The sequence below is a fragment of the Dromaius novaehollandiae genome, chromosome 11 (genome assembly GCF_036370855.1).
Source record: "Dromaius novaehollandiae isolate bDroNov1 chromosome 11, bDroNov1.hap1, whole genome shotgun sequence".
In the NCBI taxonomy this organism is placed as follows: Eukaryota; Metazoa; Chordata; class Aves; order Casuariiformes; family Dromaiidae; genus Dromaius; species Dromaius novaehollandiae.
In genome coordinates, this window is record NC_088108.1 from 22,435,464 (window position 1) to 22,456,916 (window position 21,453).

The 21,453-nt window shown below is 47.6% G+C and overlaps 1 protein-coding gene across 13 annotated transcripts in view; it reads left to right on the top strand.

Moving 5' to 3' along the window:
• The window catches only part of MBNL3 (muscleblind like splicing regulator 3), a 105,994-nt gene that overhangs the window by 60,754 nt on the left and 23,787 nt on the right, over positions 1-21,453 (top strand). For all 13 annotated transcript variants that reach the window (XR_010391085.1, XR_010391086.1, XM_064518335.1 and 10 more), the window contains 3 exons: positions 7,177-7,341; positions 17,307-17,507; positions 19,083-19,319. Coding sequence is in view for 11 of the 13 variants with exons in the window: in XM_064518335.1 (XP_064374405.1) it covers positions 7,177-7,341; positions 17,307-17,507; positions 19,083-19,319 (603 nt within the window). In the remaining 2 variants the exon portion in view is untranslated. The remainder of the gene's footprint in view (positions 1-7,176; positions 7,342-17,306; positions 17,508-19,082; positions 19,320-21,453) is intronic.

The following is a 21,453-nucleotide window of genomic DNA, read 5'->3' on the forward strand; positions in this document are numbered from 1 at the left end:
GCTGATTGCCTTCTGGTAGTGCTGGCTGGATGATAGTGTGCTTTCCCTCTTCAGCTACAATCTGTTCCCAGCAGGGATCCATGTCGTAACAGTAGTCTTTGGGCTCTCTGTAAATGGGTGTTACGGCAGCATTTGAAAAATGTCAGGAACTAGTTAGACTGCTGAGCTGTATCTTTCGTAATAGACTGTTACAGGTAACATTTGAGCACCAGCTCCTTTGTACCAGACATCCTGTACAAATGCATGCTTGATCACAAATCGGTCTCCTGGCATAGGAGCGGAGCAGACTGTCAACTCCCCAGCGTTTCTACAAAGATGGCCAGAGCGGAGCCAAAGAAGCGGTAGAGCTGGAAGCCTTTGATAGGTTATTCCAGAAGGACATGGATGACAGAGTGCTTGCATTAGATTTGGGAGTCTTTGTGACCTGGGGCAAATCAGTCTTGAAGCGAGACAGGGAATTACAAAGCATAGGTGAAGCTCTCAATGCAGGGCTGCCTGGAAGACTCTGCAAAGAGCTTTGTTCGGAGGCAGTCTGGAAGGATGTGCTTGGCAAGACTGTTCAGTCCTTTTCTGATAACTTGAATGATGGAATAGAGAGTATGCTTACTAAATTTGCAGGGTGCTCTGAGCTGGGAGGAACTACAGGCACTTTACAGAACCAGGTCTTGAGTTGCAGATAATCTTGACAGATTGGAAAAATAGTCTGGAAAAAAAATGAGATGCAAGTTCAATTAAAGAAATGTGAAATACTGCACTTCAGAAAAAAAAAAAAACCTGCATGATGCAGGGTGTAGCAATAGCTTTGGAAAAAGGACTTGGGATCACAAGTTGAAAGTGAATCAGCAATGTTAAGCTGCTGTGAGGGAAGAAAATGTCATACAGGAATGTATAAGCAGCAGTGTCATCTGCAGGACAAGTGAAATAATCTTTATATTCCGCTCAGCAGTGGAGAAGTATTAGCTAGAGTGCAGTGCCTGGTGCTGTGTACACACTTCAGGAGGGGTGCAGCCTCGCTGGAGAGAGTGCAGAAGAGAACAGCCTGATCAGCAGTTTAGCGACCTTGCTCAAAAGGTTGAAAGGAGAGAGTTTGCTTAGTCTAGAGCAGAGAGGTCTGAAATAGAGGGATGGATATGACTGCTGTCTTTAAATATGGACTTTTCTTTTCTTGCAAAGAGGAAGGGAATTAATGTCATCCTGGCCTGCTGGGGTAAGACAAGAGGTCCTAGGCTTCAGTTGCAGGAGGAGCAAAATTGCAGCTGAGCATCAGGAAGAGTTTAAAGCTGTAGGGAGAGTGTGCTGGAGTCCCTTGCCTGGGGAAGGCAAGCTGGCCTACACAAATACTGGGTATGAAGAAAATGGGTGGAGTTGGTCTGTGTGAGCCTAGGGCTGTTCTCTCCCACTTCTCCAGGTCCTTTTAGTCCTGCTCTCTAGGATCCTTGTTGATAGGCTAACAGCCCTGCATGAGCACTCCTTTATGAAGAGTGGTGCTTTGCACATAATTGCATTTAAAACATCTCTCTAAACGAAGTGAGCTGCTCCAACACTACGAGGAGAAGAGCATTGCTATTAAGTAGAATGTGCCAGGGTCAATGTCAGGTGGGTTGCAAGGTTGTGCTTTTCGCTGACTCAAAGGTAGCAGCATAACTTGAACATTTCATTAGACTGTGGAAGGGAATTGCAGGTTAGGTACATACTGAACTAGTCTTTAAACTGCAGAGTATGGCAGCTTGGCCGCATGAACGCGTATCCGTGAAACATAACACTTGTTAATGATCATGCTGACTTGTCTGCTCCAGCCTCCTCTGTTTCCCAGTGCAACTGGAAAACATGCTATTTTCATGCTATTTGGTGTTGCTCACCGAGTGGACGGCGTTGCTGTGTGGCCGCTTCTGCAGTTTGGTCTCTGTGTTGTCCCTCCAGATGCCGTGGCAGATGCCGCGGTGGGTGAGGGCGTGTTGCTGTGTGTACGCAAAACACTGCGCTAGGCTCTGGCAGGAGCGAGGATCCCTGGCCAGAAGGCCTCTGTGTGCATGTGCCGAGTTTGATGGAAAGCAGAAGGCTTCGTGCCTCAGCGCTGGAGCGATAGGCACTGAGTAAGCAGGGCCAGCGCTTCTGTGAGTGTGCCGCCCCACCGAGTTCCTCTGGGGGGAAAACTGCTGCTTCATGCAGGGAAAAGTTATGTAGACAAGCTGTGTTTCGGTGCCTGGCTTTGTGCAAAAACACAGAAATCCTTTCCTGCCTGGTCTCTTCTCATCCTTTTTCCTGTCACTCACTGCACATGTCATCGGTGTCTGTGGAAAAGACAGCACAGTCGGGACCCAAATCTACTGCAGGCTCGCCTGTGCAGAAAGCAATGTTAGCCTAAAGATTTTCGCATGAGAACTGCTGGTGAGTGACAGGACATAGTGCAGACACTAAAACCAGAAGCGTGTCTGCTGTGGCACCCCTCGCTGGCATCCGGGATTAGAGACTGTAACGACCTACGGAGTGTTACTGGTGCAAGCGTGAGCACAGCCTTAGGTCTGTCCTGGCAGTCTCGTTTTGGTAGCGCGGTCTGGCTCGTTTCGGCAGCCACCGAGAGGAGAACCTGTGCGTTCATCTGGCACGAGGCAGGTACCCCGTGTGTTCATACCCGCATCCCTCCGAGCAAGGATGCAGATGACAAGGTGCAACCTGGGAGACTCCAAACAGTTAAGTGTGATGCAGGTTTTCCTCTGGATTTAAGTGTGTTGCCATCAGTGCTACCCGTGAAACCGCTGGCTGTGTTACCCCCACTGCAAGCTGCTGTCATGTTAGCTCGCATCAGATGCCAGCCATTTACAGTGTGCGCCATCACAGCATGACTTCAGCTGGCAACGCAAAGTCAATCACATGCCAGCAGCCTACTGTAAGGGTGGGGTTGCGTGTGGGAAGAAGGGGGAGAAGATACTCTCATAAAATGCTTTAATGATTTATTTTTAATATCTGCTTTTCAAGCCTTGGGAAGTGCAGTCCATATGCTTTTCCCTCCTGGCTCTAGTTGGCAAAGAGGCTGATGAATATGGTCCTTCACAGGCTCCTTCCCTTTCGTGAGGAGCCAGAAAATACATCTATATTTAGCGTGTTTCCAAGGCCAGCAGTAGTGCGTGTTGCTGGGTGGTGATTCCCTGGCTGCACGCGCGTGTGCCACCCTGGGACAGGGTGGGAGCCTGCGTTCCCTAGAGTCAATGGCTGTGTTGAATTAACAGCATCAGGGACAAACTCCTTCAATTACAATACCACGGCTGCACAGGTCACGGTGGGTTCAGCACGCGGCTTGCTCACATGGGACAGTCTTTGGGCACTGTGCCCCTTCACAGTGCCCACAGCGATCCGCTTCAGGTGCTGGCAGGAGCTGGGCTAGTGCTTCCCTGTGACCCTCGGCTTGGAGGCTTTTTGGCTCCCATGCAATGTGCTAAAACTGTCTTGTGCTGAGCATTTGATGTGCTAGAGGCACAGCTAGTCACATCATCCAAACAGCTAGTGTGCTTTAGTGGTGAAGACACTCATCTGAGGATTAGGAGCCTGAGTCCTGTTGTATTTTTCTCTTATTGTGTTCCTAGGCCACCCCACCGCAGTTACAAAGTGGAGTTGTCCTTATCTGTCCCCAACTCAATATCCCCACAGCAGATTTGCTACCAGTTCCCTGTTGTCTTCCCTGCTGTTTCGCAGCTGGTACAGGAAAGTGAATAATGGTCGTTCCTTTGCCCTTCTGGCTGCTTTCACAGAGCTGAAATTGCTCTTGAAGAGCGTATGTTTTGCTGAGAAGCATGGAGAACTGTGGACTTTATGGCAGAAGATTAGAAGATAGGATCATGCCTGCAAACATGGGACTTCAGAGAATGCTGGAGGTGCCCATTGCTTCAGAGTGAGATACTCTGAAAGTTGTTTCACAGCCGCATGTCTAAACTGGGGTCTCTAAGAATGAGAATATGTCGTGTCATTTTCAGTGAGATCATCAGCGCCTAAAATTCATTGTCAGAGAGATGAACCCACTGTGGTGCTGGAAAGTGAAGCACTTCAACTGTGGTTCCCAGCCTGTAATGGCGAAGCACAGCAGTTGATGATGCTCAGGATGAAAATGATGGCTAGGAGGAACTAGACTGGGGATTTTGAATTTGGGTGCAATGATGATTCACTGATGATTCATTTAGTCTTACTGGAGCAGTAAAAGGCCAGAATGACAGAGGTGCCTGTAGTTTAAAGCCTTAGCTCTGCAGTAGCACCTCCATGGGTCTTAGTTCCTTGCAAATACATATCCTCATTAAAACTAGTAGCACTCTGTGTGGGCACTGGATTCTGCTCACAGCTCTGTCTGCAGGGCCAAGGCCTTGTGCTTCATGTTGTTTTGTTGGTAATAAAAGCATTCTGTTTTTAGAACCCCCTGTGGGAATTAAATCAACTCTGTTTTGAGGAAAAAAGCAGAACAAAGCTTCAAACCAAGCTGGGGTGGCTGGTATCGATGTCATGCAGAATTTCAGTTGGAATAGTAAAGTCCTTTTCAAGTTGAGGTAGGCACTGTAAGTATTGTTTACAAAAGTGGTAGCACTTTTTTCATCATCTCCGTTCCTGCAGAGTGAAAACATCTACATGGATTTATTCCAAATTGGGTAGAAATTAATGTTTTCTCAACTCAAAGTACTTGTGCCAAGTTTCAGCCAGGAGGAATTTCCAAGGCTGATGTCTAAGCCCTTGAAGGCTGTAGCTCAGAATAGAGCAGCCGCCTGGCCGCTCACAGTGCGCTGCTCTGCCAGGCCAGGCCCGGAGCAATGGGAGCAACCCCGCAGATGCCGGGGAGGTGGGACACACAGGCTCCCGCACTGCAGGCATGCTTTGAGCCTGAATGTTGGTCTCCTCGGTGTCGCTTTGGTCCCAAGCGATGGGATGGCCTGGTTCGATGTGGTTGCAAAGGCTTCACCTTCTCATCTGCGAGCTCCCCCATACGGATGGGTCAGGGAGGAGGAGGAGGATTAGATGGGCTCACAGGGAGAAATAGCGTAGTTTGGAAAACTGAACCCAGGACTGTGTGTAACATCATCTTGAAAAGCTGCGTGACTGCCTTTGCCGCGCCGTTTGTCTGCGAGCAAGGTGAGCGGGATCAGTCGGAGAAGCTGGAAGGGCTGCCCAGGCCTCTCTGTTCCCTAACGAATCTCCTTCGCCTTCCAGGTTCACGTAGCTACCATGCAGTTGTTCACCTTGTAGTGCTGGGTCCTCTGGCAAGCGGCATCATACCTTTTTACATTTACTTTATGTGGATAAATAAGTGTTTGGCAAGGAATATTCATGTCCTCGGGGCTTGCGAGCAGTTAACTCACTGCTAGGGATCTGAGGTTGTTGGGTTGCTGAGAAGCCCAAACAGTAGCCTGAAAGTCTCCTTTCTGAGCTGGGTTGTAGGGTGCTGCTCAGCTCCTGCAGGAGTGGGGAAGGCTTTTGCTAAAGTAGACTTCTGAAGTTGGGGGTGAGGGTTCCTGCCCCAGCAGATTTTTCCCATTAGTTTTTGCATTTAATTATCTGTCTAAGTAACAGTGGGGAGCCAGGAGTTTTGTTGAGCTGCCTGATCTGCTCGGAGCAGATCAGAGGAGCGTGTTCCTCATGATGCTCCATTGCGCGTCTTCCCTGATGCTGCGGTGCCAGCTCTGGGCCCGGTGGCACCGCGATCCCCACCAGGAAAAGGGCAGAGAGAAGCAGGCCCAGGGCTGCTCTTGGTGTGCTGAGGAGCCACGTTTGGGTCCAAAAAATGGCCTGTTCACTGCTCAGAGGGCCACAGTGGTGGCTTTGGGTGGTGCTCAGCACTGTCCGCTGGTACCACCTGTGCCCTTGCTACCCAGCAGGGACGAGTCTTCAGTCCCAGCGTGGGGCCTCACCGAGGGAGCATCCTTCGAGGGTGTCCATGAGGCGATGCCCCACGTCGGTGTTTGTTTTGGTTTGTCCTTTTTAAGCAAGCTTAATTATGGTGAGGCTGAGAGCTCTGTTTTCAGCCCCTGAAGAGAGCACCTGGGGCCCAGGCCGGGTAACCCTATTCCTTCGCTGTCTCCCACAATGATTATTAGTTATTTGTCAGGTGACAGCTAGTGGCCCTAGTTCTGAATAGGAGCCCTGTTTTACTGGGTTGTGAATAGCTACAAAAGAGTTATTTCCTCAAAAGAATTCACTATTTTTGCACTAAAGCTGCCTAAAATGTTTCCTGTATTCTTTATGCCTGTTTCTTGAAAAGTGAATAAACAGAGAGAGCGTGAGAGAGAGGCTTTTTAAAAAAAAAAAAAAAAAAAAAAAAGAATTACTTCATCTCAGCAGGAAAACAAAACTGGTAACAAGTTTTGTTTTCAGCAGACTATTGGTAATTATCCTCCTATGGCTGGCTGCAAACACCATTAAAACAAGGCACAGTTGATGGATGGGTTTTGGAAGTGGTTGTCTCAGTTGATTTGAGCTGATCCATAAGATCAGGGATCCTCTGCTGATTGGGAGCCTTGGCTTCCCCAGTGCTTGTGTTTGTTTAGAAAAGAAAAAGAAAAAAGCAGCTAACAGCAGTGCAGCATATTGTGGCTTTTAACAGATGAAAGCACAAGGGGGAAATCACTGTTTTAACCATTACTCTGGGTACTAGCGCCTGTCAGCATCTCGGGCTCCGTGCACGTTGAAGATCACAGGTACTTCTTTGGAGATGCCTGCTCACGTTGCACCCAGCACAGCTGGGGAAGTGCTGCAGACAGTTTTGTTTCTTGCTATCTGGTTGTCAGGGCCAATTAAGTGGTCTGGTGCTGGGAGGGAGGGGGAAAAACCCACACAAGAAAATCAGGGATTTTTTTGTTGTTGCCAGCACTGCTGTCACTGGCTTGTTAGAATACTGGTGTTTGTGTTAGGTTATTTTATTTTGACAACAATCCTGTTGCCTTCAGAAAACCTAGCTTTTGGGTTTAGTTTGATAGCGTTCAGTTAGTGTTACAGCAGGAGAGGTCATGTGTTTTTCTTCATCCAAGTATTGCACTGCTATAGAAAACTTACAGAAGAGGCACAGTAGCTACCAAAATGCCTCTGCCTTGATGATTGTGTTGTTACAGTAACCCAAACAATCCTTAATTAAATTTCTCTGGCTGCCCTCAGTGTTACATTTGCTGAAATGCTATTTCATTATTTATTCATTCATTTATTTTTTAGGGCCGGTGTACCCGAGAGAACTGCAAATATCTTCATCCTCCCCCGCATTTAAAAACGCAACTTGAAATAAATGGACGCAACAACCTGATCCAGCAAAAGACAGCCGCAGCCATGTTTGCTCAGCAAATGCAGTTCATGCTACCGGGCGCGCAGCTACAGCCAATTGTAAGTTACAGCCATGAACCGCGTTCACGTTGGTCCAGATTTCTTTCCTGTTTACTTACAGAGGCCCCAGTCCGGTGTTGTGCTCAGGCAGGCAGGCAGTTCTTGCTGCTGCACTGACCGCAGGGATATCTGCGTGGATGTTAAACCTGCCTGGGTGAATCCGAGCGCTACAGCGAGTCTGGCCTTCGAATCAGTCTCACCTAGGCTGTGGTGTTATGCTCTGTAGGCGGAGGGCTGTGCTCTCTCTGTACCTTCATGCAAACTGTGGCTCTCCTTTTCTCTGTGATAATTAACCAGCTGCAAGATTCAAGGCAGCGGAGCTTCCTGCTGTGGACTCCCAACACCCCGAGGTCCCCGACGCTGAGGCTCAGGCTATACCTGATCCATTCAGGAGCATATGATTTTCCACTTTAAAGCTTGTCGGAAAGTGGAGCGGCCTTAGCACCAGGTGGATTTTGACCAGCTCGTTTATGTAAATCCCAGAAGTCCAGAGCAGCTTGATTCCAGCAGATCCTATTTTGGATACCTGTGTTACACTGGGGTGAGGATGTCTGAGTCCTGACTCCCTTGGGTTAGACATCTGGCATTGGTGGGCTAAAATTGGGGGAGATGAATCTCATGCAGGAAAATGTTAGATTTTTTCTGGGAGTGAGACCATTTCTTTGCAGTCATCCCAGCAGAGGGTTGTGCTAATGTCACAGTCTTGTCACTGCTCTTCACAGCAATGCTAGTTTTTAGTAACAGCAGAAAAACTTGCTCCTCTTCAGACAGGGAAGGGAAGCCTGTGGGAGATGGGTGTTTGCAGAGCAATAGTTCAGAGTCCTTCATCACTGGTCTCTGCTGTAGCTAATTGGTTAAAACAGGTTTCCAGGCTGGAGTGCCCTGTTACCCCCAGGGAGAGAATGGCTTGTCTCTCTGCTGGCTGGTGTATCTGGGAGGGGGTGACATTTGTCTGCTGAGTTTGAGTCTGTTGCCATGTATATTTTAAGGAAATGTCAGAGGTTTCAAAGGAGCTCTTCAGTGCTGACATATAAATAGGCTGCACATTTTTAACTGTGAGCCTAATTAGGAATTCTACATCAAATGATGTTTTTTTATTTTATTTTAATTTTTTGTCAGGGTTAAGTATCTTTCCTGAGGCAGTGTGGACTTGATGTGCAGTTGTTGGGTGAGGTTCCCTGAGCTGTGCCACATGGCAGGTCTGACTAGATAACTAGGACATACTCTTCTAGCTTGAAGACGTGAGAGTCTGAACCAGCCTGCACTGGGCCTCCTGGTTTCCACATACTGTGCTTGGCTTCTCTGCCTAAACGGGATTTCAGACTTGGTGTCTGCTGTCCGAGCTCTGACGAGTTCGGGTGTCTCTGGTTCATCCCTGCGAGAGACTGATGGAGTTTTCCTCCTTGTTGGAGGCTGTTGTGCTGTTTGGTGTAAGTGTGTGAGATGATGCTGTGTTTCAGCAGGAGAGGCTGATAACTCTCCCTCTTTGATACTCTCGCACTTTACCGTTGAGGAGCACGCCAGATGGCCCCTGGTCATCTTGCATGTGCTAACAGATTTATCTTCTCCCTGCCATGTGAGCTAGGGAAATGCTGTTCATTCTTCTCATTTCAAAGATGGGAAAGTGAGGCAGGAAGAGAAAATGGGCAACAGAAGGCCTATGGTTGCCCTGAACGTTAAACTTGGATCTGCTGTAGTCTTTGTACCTCCTTTTGTGAAGTTCCCTTTCCACCAAAGTTGCATGCATAGGAAAAGGAAATCCTGAGTTCCCACAGAATGGTGGTACTGGTTCCCTAGCCCTGTATCGAAAGCAAACCTTTCCTGTTTGGGGTTTTCCTCTGTGGGGGATTCACAGTGGATGCTCTTCTGTTGGCTGTTCAAAATATCCTTGGGATTTCCTCTCTGGAAAGTTCCCATTTTCCCATTTTGCAATCTTGCAGGTCCAGTTCATTTCTACTGCAGCTTCACTGCTGCCTTTTAAATTGCCTCAGATTGAATCTGTTGGTTTGTCTGGTTGGTGCTTTCATTTTGGGGGTAACCTTATTTGATGAGAAAGGTCCCCAGTTTCTAAATTGTGCCATGGGGGAGACACGGATAAAGAAGAAGAAAAAAAATGTTCTGCAATGACTGCTCACTTCCCCCTTTCCCACACTTGCCCAGAGTAAACGAGCCCTTGCTCTAATTCCTGCTGCCCGACTTGTTCCGCACCAATTTCAGGACAAACAAGAGCTTGCTCTTTCACCTGCCTTTGATTTCCCAAAGATGCTGCCAGTGGAAGCAGGCTCTGAGGATTTTCTTTTTTTCCCTGTCTAAATGAGAAGGGTGGGGCTTCCTTCTGGCTACGCATGAAATTCTTCAAAGCAGAAAGTATTATGAGATGCAGCGGCAGAACTAATCCCATGTGATCAGAAAGCTGATCAACGGTATGTCTGCTTAATTGGGATGCTTGCCAGAGACCAGATTTGGGGCAACGTGTTTAATAGCTCCAAACAATAGCTGAATGCCTAGACATTTGAAAGTGCATTTTCACCGGGAAAGCAACCATGTAAAAACAGCACTTGATGTAACGGCCTGTCACCACACAATGGAAATACTTACCACCAGATCTTCTTGCACCCACTGCTGACATGCAGCAAAAGCTAATCTTCCTGTTGAACCACAGTCAGGGCCCTAATGATGCCTGTTGAGCGAACATGCTGCTCAGAGAAGAGCCATGTCCCATGTGGACTGCCTGCTGCAGGCTGCTCACAGAAGCCTACCAGGTGTGAATTAATGGTTTGCTGGTGTGAACTTCTTCTCTGAAGTCTCTGGTTGCTCTCTGATGTTGCTGCTAAGTATCTGTGCAAAGCTGAGAATCATGTGAATGTTTGATGCAGGTTTTTCGTCGATTTTTTTTTTTTTTTTTTTTTGAACGGTGCTTCATATAGCACTTTAAAACAAGCGAGGCAAGGACATGGAGCAGAGTGTTTACTCAACATGGTGTCTCAGAGGGACCTTGGAAAGATCACACAGGTGCCAGGTCGGATGACTATAGATAGTAAAGTTTTAACCTTCAGAAGTCCAAATCCACCTTAGCTACTGCCTTTGATCAAGCTAGGGCCTTAAACTGGAAACTCTCTGGGCCTTCTTTGCCTCTGTGTCACTTAAACTGAATACAGATCTGGTTGGGATGGGCAGAGCTGGACTCTGGCATCAGGATGTGGAGTAGCTTTTATCAATGCTGTGTCTGGTTTCTCAGATACAGTCTCTTCCAGCTGTGTGTGTGTGTGCGCACGTGCCAAAGCAAGACCACCCAAAAAGAGATGTGCTCTGGGCCTGATCCTTTGCCTTTTTCATGCTGCTTTGTCCCTCTGCAGCAGTATGAGGCAGGCTTAGAGCTAGCCATGGAAGTGCTTTGGTGCTGCTAGGGCACTTCAGCCCAGCTCCTGAGCTAACCCAGTGGCTGTGAAGCACTGCCGTGGAAGCTGTCTGCGAGCAGACGTTGGATAAAGTGCTGCAGTGTTGACACACCTGCCTCGGCTCCTGCCTCGCAGCTGCCTCTGCTGCTGCCATGGGAAGTCGTTTCCTCTCTGGGCTTTTGTTTTCAAGCCCTTCACCTTTTCTTCCTGTCAAGCCCTTTGCAGGTAGGACTGTCCCTCTCCCAGTGTCTCGACAGCACCACACTGAGTCACCTGTGCCTCTGAAGATGGCTGAGGCCTTAACCAGCCCTGCAACCCCTCCCAGTGCAGCAGGACCCAGCTGCTATCCCATAGTGCTGGTGGAGAAGTTAAAGCACAGGGTGACCAACTTGCTTGGCCAGCAGCATGCTTGCAGCGTGTGGTGGGGCAGATCTGAAGCGGTGTTTCAGGCATATGCCTCTCCTTCCATGCAGCGGAAACCTGACCTGCATGTGGGTGTCTAGTGAAAGGCACCCCGGGGATTCATCACTGGGAGTACCTCAGCCCACCTGGGAGGTGGTGGCTGAAGCCAGCCGAGCAGCCAGCGCTCTGGGGGTTTTACACCTGCCTCTTGCACAACAGCCATCCACAAGCGAGCTATGGAGTTGGATGCTACAGCCAGTTAGGTTCACTCCAGTGTGCTCAGCCTCCGTGTTAAAAGGATTGTCCTGGCATTGTCCTACAGTCAGTCCCATGCAGTTGAATTGGATGGGAACACTACTTTTTTCTCTGAACAGTATCAGTTTTTAATATTGGGATCTTCAGCTTTGTCAGTAGAAGGCCTTTAACTTCTGTTTCTATCAGCAGACTATAGTAAATACTGCTGCTGTTTGTGTGCTTTCCATGCGTAGCTTCTTAGCAGTGACCTGTCTCCTTTCCTTATCCAGCTCAACAGCACCTCCGCATTTCTGTCAGGCCTCTGCTCTCAGACTTTTCCCTTTTCTGGGGTCTGCAGTAACTCAGACTCGACACTTTCTGCCTGGGACAGTGTTTGTGCCGTGTTAAGCAGAACACCAGGTGCTTCTCTGCGTTTCTCTTCACACGCATTCTGTGTTTCTTCTGTAGCTTTCGCATGATTTCTGTTAGGCAAATTGGATGCAACTTCCAGTTTGTTAACAAAATCAGCTGTCCTCATGGAGTCAACCTGGGACTTTGGACTATGTCACCTGTGGTGACAGGTGCCCCTCCCTGGGCCTGTCCCTTCTGTCTCACCCCCTCAAACAGACAGCTCCTGTGCTCTGTGTCTGGGAAGAGCTCAGAGTGGCTCAGCCAGACCACTGCTGCTGTGGACAGAGCTGGCCGAGTCCTTGGCAAGCTTTCCCTGGTGACACGTTATTCCCATTCCTCCCCCACCCCCAGATTCCCTTTGCTTCTAGCACTGGGGAGTTCCTCCTTGCATGTATGCTTACAGTCACATTTTGGTCAGAGAGAGGTTTTCCTCTTGGAAGGGGGGAGTGTGTCTCCCTTGGCTTAGGCAGCTGCCTTCAGTTTAGGCAGGAGCCTATCCCTGTCCCACTTCCCGGGCAGGTGTGCAAACGTGGCAGGACGTTGCTGCCAGGAGCGGTGATTCCTTTAAGCCTGGTCTCATGCCCTGTCTGGGAGACTGGAAGGCATCTTGTTCGGGAATAGATGTTCGGTCTGGCAGTGGGGCAGTTTAAATCATCTTTGCTCTGTTTAGCTCAGGTGCTAATGTGAGCTTCTTTTCCCTATGTGTGTCACTGGATAGCTCCAAAGAAGTAGTGTTTGCATCCTCCTCTTCTGTCATTCCCCTCACACCCTCCTGCCCAACAGCCATTTTGGCTCCTCTCTTTTCTTACAATCATTTTAATACTCAATAAACCCGCCCTGTGAGCTGTTACCAGTCTGAACCCCTCTACCACTGCACCGTAACCGGTTTCTCTTTGCTCAGGATCTTCTGGTAGTGTCTGCATATGTATTAGAGGTTAATAAAAGATAGTCTGTAAGGAAACCCATCCCTGCATTTCCTCAATTTGCAAAAGCTTTAAGGGGTGCAGCAGAGCGTAGATGTTAATACTTTCAGTTGGGCTGTTCTGTCCTAAAGCATACTGGGCTTTGCACAGATAACAGGCTTCTAAGGCTCCTTGGGGAAAGGATCAGCTCAGTTTCCAGATGTTGACCTAGGACATCACTGATCCTATTGCATCTGGCTCCCCCAAGGAATTCCCTCTGTCTTCAGCCTTTGTGGGGACCTGTGTGCTCTGTGCCCTGGAGCCCTGCAGCTCTGGAGATGATCATATGCGCTCTCAGTTATTAAATTAGTCCATTACCCAGGTCTATCTTTGAGCCTTTGTAATGCTGTCCAAGCTGGCTGTTGCCTGTGTCATGGCAGGTAAGTTCAGGAGAGCGGCTCAGACCTTGTGCTGCTGGGGCATTGGGGTATTGATTACAGTACCAAAGTCTGGAAGCTTGAGGTGGCATTAGGAATGTCACAGTGCCTCCCATGCCAGCTGCTTGCACCAGACACCAGCCTCTTCTCTTACACGTGTGTTCATAGCAATTGGGACTAGAAGCTCTTTAGTGCTGCAGGTGATGGACTCAATTTATAGTGGTAGTCGGCTGGGGCTTCCGATAATCTTTAAGGCAATCTATGGGTTTGGGGCTGTTCCTACAGAGTCAGTGCTTCCAGCCTGCTCTTCAAGAGCTTTGTCATGGTGCTGCCTTTAGTGCTAATGACTTATTTGGAGCTATGTTGTTGTGTTTTGCACTGCAGCTTTACCCTCCCAGCAGTCGAGGAGCAGCCTTCTATCAGGATCTCAGCCTGTTTGTTGGTCCACTGAATATAAGACTCTAGAGTATACAGTCAAAATAATATTGATCTGTCGAGCAGGTTTCCTGGCCAGATGCAATCACAAGAGATGGATGGGAGATATGTTGTGGAGGAAGAAACTGCTGTTGCTAGTAGAAATTACAGTCAGGTTCTGGCTGCAAGAAAGGAGCTCGCTAGAATTCCCTCGGGACAGGCCTGGCACAGGGGACCTGCACAGACGTAAGGGGAGGAAAGATTTGGCTAGCAGCATCTTTATTACTGGTACTGATGTATGAGCCAGACTGGATTTCCTAATCCAAGGCAGGCAGGGCTGGCAATGAGCACAGCCCATCTTTTCCCTTCATGAGACACAATAAATACAGAGCTGCCTACTGCCAGCTTAGAAAGGAGCAGTTTTCAATGGATTTACTGCACTGCAAACTTAGAGACCCAGTGCTTTCAGACTTAACAGACTGAGTAAGTCAGCTCCTTCTCTGGCTTTGCATCTGGATTAACAGAGCCATCCCACAACCTGGCTTTCCTTATGCTTTCTTGGGTTTCCTGGAAGGAGGGGCCCTGGGCTGGATTCAGGATCTTATTTAAATATAAGGTTTCTGGGAAGGGCTGCTGGCAGGTGCGGCCCTGATGAGGGCTGCTGCTCCCGTCTCTCCCTGGCAGCAGCACATGCCTGCAGCAGGGCAGGAGTGGGAAAGTGCAGATCTCTGAGCGAAAATGCCTGCATGTCTCCCAGGTTTCAGTTTGCTGCCCTTGGGCAGGGTGTGGAGCAGAGCTGTAGCTCTCAATCAGCAGCATTAGGCATCTCGTTTGGGCAGGCAGAAGAAACGGTTGTGAAACCTTGGGAACGCTGCAGCAGATGCCAGGCCGAGCGTGGAAACAGGTGAACGACCAGAAAGCCCATCCCACCCCTGCGTGTGCCCCTCTGCAGGGCTGCGTCGTCCTTTGCCCAGGATCAGGGATAGATCACGTTCCTCACTAGCTCTTCATGGCTGTGGTTCCTCCACTCGCTTGGGAGGGTAGCGCTCTCCAGGCTGGGTTCAGATCTGTTGGCTTGTGCTGCTTTCTGCTGCTAGAGAGAGGGGCTGTCCTCGAGAGAAGGTCTTGGAGAGGGGGCTGTGTTTCAGGGGATGGGACCTGACTCTGTTCCTAGGCTTTTGTGGAGAGGCTGGTGTGTCCTCTCCATGTGAATGTTTTGCATCTCCTCCTACTGCTTTCCAGTAAATTTGCTCAGCGTAAGGCCTTGCAGTCCCCCGCCTCCCTTGCTGGCTGTGCAAGTGCCCCAGCCTCCTCTGCTTGGGCGTCAGGAGGAGCAGCTCTCCTCCGTCTCAGAAACGAGGGCTCTGGGAGCTAGACCCTTGGGCTGGCTCCTGGCTGTGTGCGAGTCCAGGCAGGGGAGCTGGCCTTAAAGCATCTCCTGAAAGTTTGTCCCACCTGGGGACACACAGGGCAGGGTCTGTGCCACCCCTGCTCCGGTCAGCATAGCTGGTGTGTTGAGTGCCGGAGAAGCATAGGGTAGATTGGCCCACCTGCTTGTGCAAACCACATGTGCCGCAAGGTTTGGGCGATCGTGGGTACATATAACAAGTGCTGACAGCGTGCATCAGGCCCCAGCATAACCCCGTGCAGGCTGGCCTGCCCGGAGAAGTTCCTTAAAATAGAATTAACAGCGTGAATGGTGACAGAAGTTCAGCAGATGCCACTGTAATTTCTAGTGCTCACACAAAAGAAAATAGTCTAATGGCTGCCTTCTTGCTGAAATGTTCAGGGAGCCACAGTATTTGAAGATGCTTAAAGAGCTTTTTAGCAACAAAAGGTGTAATGTGTCTGGGAGCCGCAGAGAATTGAGCAAGAGAAGAAAGTGATTTAATAAAGGGCCGTGGACTGGAGGAACTCTGGGTTTAATAGGTAAGTCTCCCATCAGTTGAACAGGGGCTTGAATCAGGCTCAAAAGAAGGAAAATTGAAAATCTCTCCCAGAGAGAGGATTATTTGGCTCTGCTGGATTTAGAGCACCAAGCTCCCCTGATTCAGGAGGCTGTGTCTGATCATTGTGGAGGAGAAAGTAGGCTGGGAATGACCTGTTGTCCCCTTTCCCAGCAGATCAGGTGCTGCTTGCTGTCACCCTGACCTAAGGAAGAGAGACTCATTTAGCTGGAGGTGGGTTAGGACAGCTTGGCTCATGGGCTAATTTATTCCAGATCACCACGAGCAAGGTGTTTCCTAAGATACGGAAGTGCTGGGGTGTGGACACTGATGAGAAACGTATTATACACGTGCAGCTTCTTTGAGAAACCCACAGGACTAGAAATGTAAAAATAAAAACAAGGATAGGGCGATGTGCATGGCCAAAGAACCATCTGAGGTTGCTTTGTAAGTGCATTTGCGTTTACCGCTGAGTAGAGGCTCTAGCCGCTGAGGACAGTATCATGCACACCCAGGTATGCGAGCAGCCTTTAACAGTGACCTAAAGTTTACAGTGGAGCAGGTGACAGAAGGAAGAATGAAAATGTGTGTGGGTCACAGGCTGCTTCCCATGGGCATGGATCCAGCCACTGTTACAAGGTTACATGTTACATGGCCTTCTGGGTGGGCAGAGAGGGATTTTACCTCAGCTGGAATTACTGTTTTTTTGCCCCAAACACACCTCAGCTCTCGTGCTTTGAAGCTGTACAAACTCCCTGACTCTAGGAGCTATTTTTAGGCTTAACATGTAGCACTTATTTAATTGTTTTGTGTGACCTTGGCCCATCTGGGAGAATGGAAACTCTTATCAGACCAGTGTTGCTGAAGAAATTCAGGCAAGGGGAGCTGCTCTGGCCACCTGGATTCCAGCTCTGCTGTTCTTATAGGTCCTGCCTAAGGCTATTTAATGATCAGAAGAGCCTCTGTCTTTGTGACCCTTTTTTCTGTCTCTTTATGCAAACATTACTCCTCGCAGTATTGATGGGTCCTAGGCTTCATACTGGCCTCCCTGAGCAAGCCATCTCATCTAGTACACTCTGTCCATGTCTCACCCAACCTGTAGACCTACCTGGTCTTGCCAAAGCTGGGGGGAGTCATGATGCTAGTGAGCTTGTGTCCTTTTGTTGCCATTCACATGGAGCCCAGGCTTAGGGATGCTCATGAAAAGTGGCTTTTGCCTGGAAGCTGTTGAGACTCTGATATGGAGCGTAGATGTGCAGAAGTCTAGACCGGTAAATGTACTGTAGCAGAGACACTTCACCTGACTTTAAATGAGCTGGTTTGCCTACATGAGCCAGTCTAGTCATCGCAGCATGAAGCTCAATGCAAGCTAATAGTAAATACAACTATGTAGCTATCGAGGTTGCCTATTTCCAGGTCCTGAAGCTTGCTTCAGTCTAGCTTGAGGTCTGCATACAGCATTGCAGTGTAGACATACAGAAGCAGAGACGTTTATTTGGGAATGAGAAGTCTGTTTAATTGGGGCCTGCCCTAATTGCTGGCAAGAGATCCTTAATTGTGTCATTAAACCATAAAGATCATCAATATGCTTTGATCTGACAAATAAAGATGCCTTGTGTTCAGGATGAGTCACAAATCTGTGAGTCAGGAGAAGCGAATGGACTGCAAGTAAATGGCAATAAATGAATAGATTGATTAGCAACATCAAAATGCTCTGCTTTTCAAATTGTCTAAAAGGATTGAAGTGCTACAAGGCTTTGACTGGATAATCCAAGGCAGAGATTTTTACTAATATTTTGTTTTCTCTCTTTCTATACACAGACAACATTTCCTGTGACTCCGTCGCTTGCAACAAGCCCCACGATGGCTTTTAGTCCCTACCTGAGTCACGTTTCTCCTGGGATGGGCTTGGTTCCTGCAGAGCTTTTACCAAATACTCCTGTCCTGGTTTCCGGGAATCCTACTGTTACAGTACCAGGAGGCTCTGCTGGACAGAAACTGATGCGTACGGATAAACTAGAGGTATTTGAATGTCTGATGTAATACTGCTGAAGGGAATGAACGGGGCCTGTGGGTCCCAACTGTTGCACTCTGCTAGAATAACGCCTTCTGATTCAGTAGACAGCGCAGAGATTAACTTGCAGCTTTCCCAACCCAGGGCTGCTGCCCTCTGCACGTCCAGACACTCATGTGGGGACTGATCTCAAATCCTTTGAAGTCCCTGGAAGCTTGGGAGCATGCAGGCTTCTGATTTTAGTGGGCATTAGAGCAGGACTGGGAGTGTTGTTTTCTGTGTATAATCCAGTTGCTACACTTAAAAGATGCAAGTGGATGGCCTGCCCTTTCCCTGGGTTGAGTGGGAGACATTCTGGAATAAGAACAAGAGGGTGGAAGTAACAAACACTGCCCTTGTCTTGAGATAGGCTTGTCAAGCTTTTACAGAAAGCTTCAAGCATTACATTGTTAGAAAAGCTGGGAGCGGAGCATCGGGGTCTGGGTCACAGAGGGGACGAAGTGTAATAACAAATAAGTATCATGATTAGGAAAGCCATCTTTTCCCCTCCCAAGCTCCCCACTGCAGCTGGCTAGGCATACTGGGACTTAGCGTTGAAGGAGTCGTAGATGTCTTTCAAATCGTAAACAGAGGCTCTGCAGGAAGTAATGGCTGAGGACCCGAATTCAGAGGCTCCTGTAGGTGTAAATTATAACACAGGAAGGCAGCAGAGAAGGGTGTAATTTCACAGCGTATTGTTTTATGTTACATACACTTTATATTGGCTTGCTTCCCTTTTCACGTGACGTCTCACCTTTCCCCACACGCAGTCTGATAGTGTATTGGTATGTGATTTACACCTCCAACTATAGACCTCAGTAATTTTTCTTGGTTCCTCAGACAAGGAAACCTTAAGATGTGAAACTTTGTTCTCTGCCTTTGATGCTTCAGAGTTCGTAACTCCCAAGGAGCTGCAAGGTCTTTGTAAAGCTAGCAATTTTGGTAACAGCTTATGAACACATTGTTGGCTTTTAGTGTACTGTAATCAAGCGCGCTGTCAAGTAACTCCTGGGTCAGAGTTTTATTATGGAAGTCGGTCAGACCATCTACATGAAAGAGGCTCCTCATACTTAAAAACAGCTACCTGTTGCAAATACTGTAGGTTGCAGCACTGCGAATTAAATGTCCCACCTGGGAGTGCGCTCCGTAACAAATACATGAGCCTCCTGAGACACAAATGGCAAAGTTATGAAAACCTGAGCTTCAGAGGTGGGGGAGGAATCCTCAGCCCCAGAGGTTTTGGCAAAACGCCATTAACTTCTTGGGTTCAGGATTCAACCTGGTCCCTTTCCATTCTGAAAAAAAATCTACCCTTCACTTACATTTGGTAATTGGCCTTGGTAGCTTTGTTTTTTCCATATCCTGAATCAGTTGTGAGTGGCACCAGTTGCCCATGTGATTGTTGGTGTATGCACTACCTAAGATAAGCAGGGTTTTAGAATACATGTGTAGTTTAATGTAGCCAGCTGAACTGATATTCTGTGTTGAAAATACTGGACGAAGAGTAATTTGGTATCTGCTCAACAATGTGACTTTCTTTTAAGGTTTGTCGAGAGTTTCAGCGTGGAAATTGTACACGTGGTGAGAATGATTGCCGCTATGCTCACCCTATAGATATTGCAATGATAGACACAAATGAAAATACTGTTACAGTTTGCATGGATTACATCAAAGGTCGATGCTCTAGGGAGAAATGCAAGTACTTTCATCCCCCTGCACATCTGCAAGCCAAAATCAAGGCAGCTCAACACCAGGTGAACCAGACAGCTGCAGCTGCAATGGTAAGGATGCTCTTATCAAACTGTAGTTCCATTGCTAAGAGATTTGATTTGTGTCATACATGGAAAAGTAATGCTGTGTATTTTGTAAATGGCTGAGCATGTGCAGTATGAATCCCATCTTTCCATTCTTTCTGTGTGCTCACCACAGCATGAGGCACTGAGTGAAGCAATACCTCTCACCAGTTAGGGACACAGAGGCAAACCCTGTGACTTCCTGACGTGAGGTCAGGAGGTAATGTGCATCAGGCATGGTTGCAAGTACCTAAAACAAATGCAATCCCTGGCTAAGCCCTAGGTGTCAGTTTAGCTTCCTCAGTACACAAGGAAAGCAGATAATGCCCATCTCATAACACTCCTTTGTGGGGAGATCCTAGCCTGTGATGTCAGCAGCAAAATTTCTGCCGACTTCAGAGTGGACAAGATATCAGCTGTTCCAGCGTAGCAAGCTGAGGAGCCTTGTGCCTGATACCTTTGAGGCTTAGTGAAATGACAGGAGTCTCAAACCAAGGCTGACTTACTGTATCTATTTGATGCTTAGGAACTGTCAAACGTGGTTCCAGCTATATTTTAATTTGAGCTGTGATTTCTTACACTCTTGTAGCGGGGGCTAAAATTCTAAAAACAAGTCAAAGAAGCTTAGAAGCGTGGATCAGATTCCCAGCTGGAGTAGATGGTTGCCATTCTGTTGACTGCAGTTTAATGGCTCCTATTTACTCCAGCTGGGAATATGCTTCCAACAGTGCATTAGAGAAATCTAATTGCAGAGCTGAAATTGTCCAGAGCAAGGAGGATATTGCCATTATAAATTTTTCTTGTGCCCTCATGGCAGAGAAGGCCAACTGCATCCTGGGCTGCATTGGGCAGACCGTTGCCAGCAGGTCGAGGGAGGTCATCCTTCCCCTCTTCTCAGCCCTGGTGAGGCCACATTTGGAGACTTGGGTCCAGTACTGGGCTTCCCAGTATGAGAGATGTGTGGATGTACTAGAGACTAGTGCAGATGATTAAGAGACTGGAGAATCTGACTGTAATACAGAGAGAGGCTGAGAGCAGGGATTCTTCAACCTGAGAAGAGAAGGCTCAGGAAGATCTTATGAATGTGTATAAGTACCTGATGGGAGGGTGTAAAGAAGATGGAGCCAGACTCTTGTCAGTGGTATCCAGTGAAAGGATGAGAGGCAATGGAGACAAATTGAAATACAGTCAATTCCATTTAAACATAAGACAAAAACTCTTTTACAGTGAAGATGTTTGAACACTGGAGCAGGTTGCCCAGAAAGGTGGTGGAGACTCCATCCCTGGAGATATTCAATACCCGACTGGACACAGCTCTGAGCAACCTGCTCTTCCTGACCCTGTTTTGAGTAGGAGTTGGACTAGACAACCTCCAGAGGTCCTTTCCAACATTGTCCACTCTGTGATTCTTTGAATAGCTAATATTAAAAAGTTATTAAATTAATCTTGCCTCCTTTTTGATTTAGAAATAAAGCTAGTAGAGTTTTTCTGAATAACACTTTTTCGCAGACAGTAAAAGGGGTTGCTTTTTATTCATGGTGAAACATAATGCAAAAACAGGAAGATTGTGGAAATTAAATAACTGTCCTCCTGGTAACATCAATGTTACCTGGAAAGTATCTTGAAGAACCAAATATACTGCAGTATTTATTTGTCCTGGACTGTTTTTGTTAAATTCTTAACTGTTTTTTCTTATCGTTGAAACAATAACTGAAGTCTATTGAAAAAGATTCATCTGAAATGAAATTCTCATGTTCTTTACAATTGAAGTTTTACTTTTTCACTAATTATCTAGGACACTGTTACTTAACCAAAGCCAATACATGTTTTATTCATGCTGCTGGCTTCTCTTAAAAATGTAATTAACCTTATTTGTATGCTGTTAACTAGAACCTTTAAAATATTTATTGATGGTTTGTTGCATCACACCGCTACCAAAACAACTTACATTATTCATGGAGTTTTCAAGGTTTGATGCAATTATTTTACCTGTTGAGGGATGAGACTTTAATAAAGGGAAGGATGGTGCCCAGTCATCTTGTATCAAGAAACAGGTGCCATGCAAATTGGTGTAATAAGCCCTTCTGAAATAGATTTGGCGTGACTTCAAGTCTAAATTCAG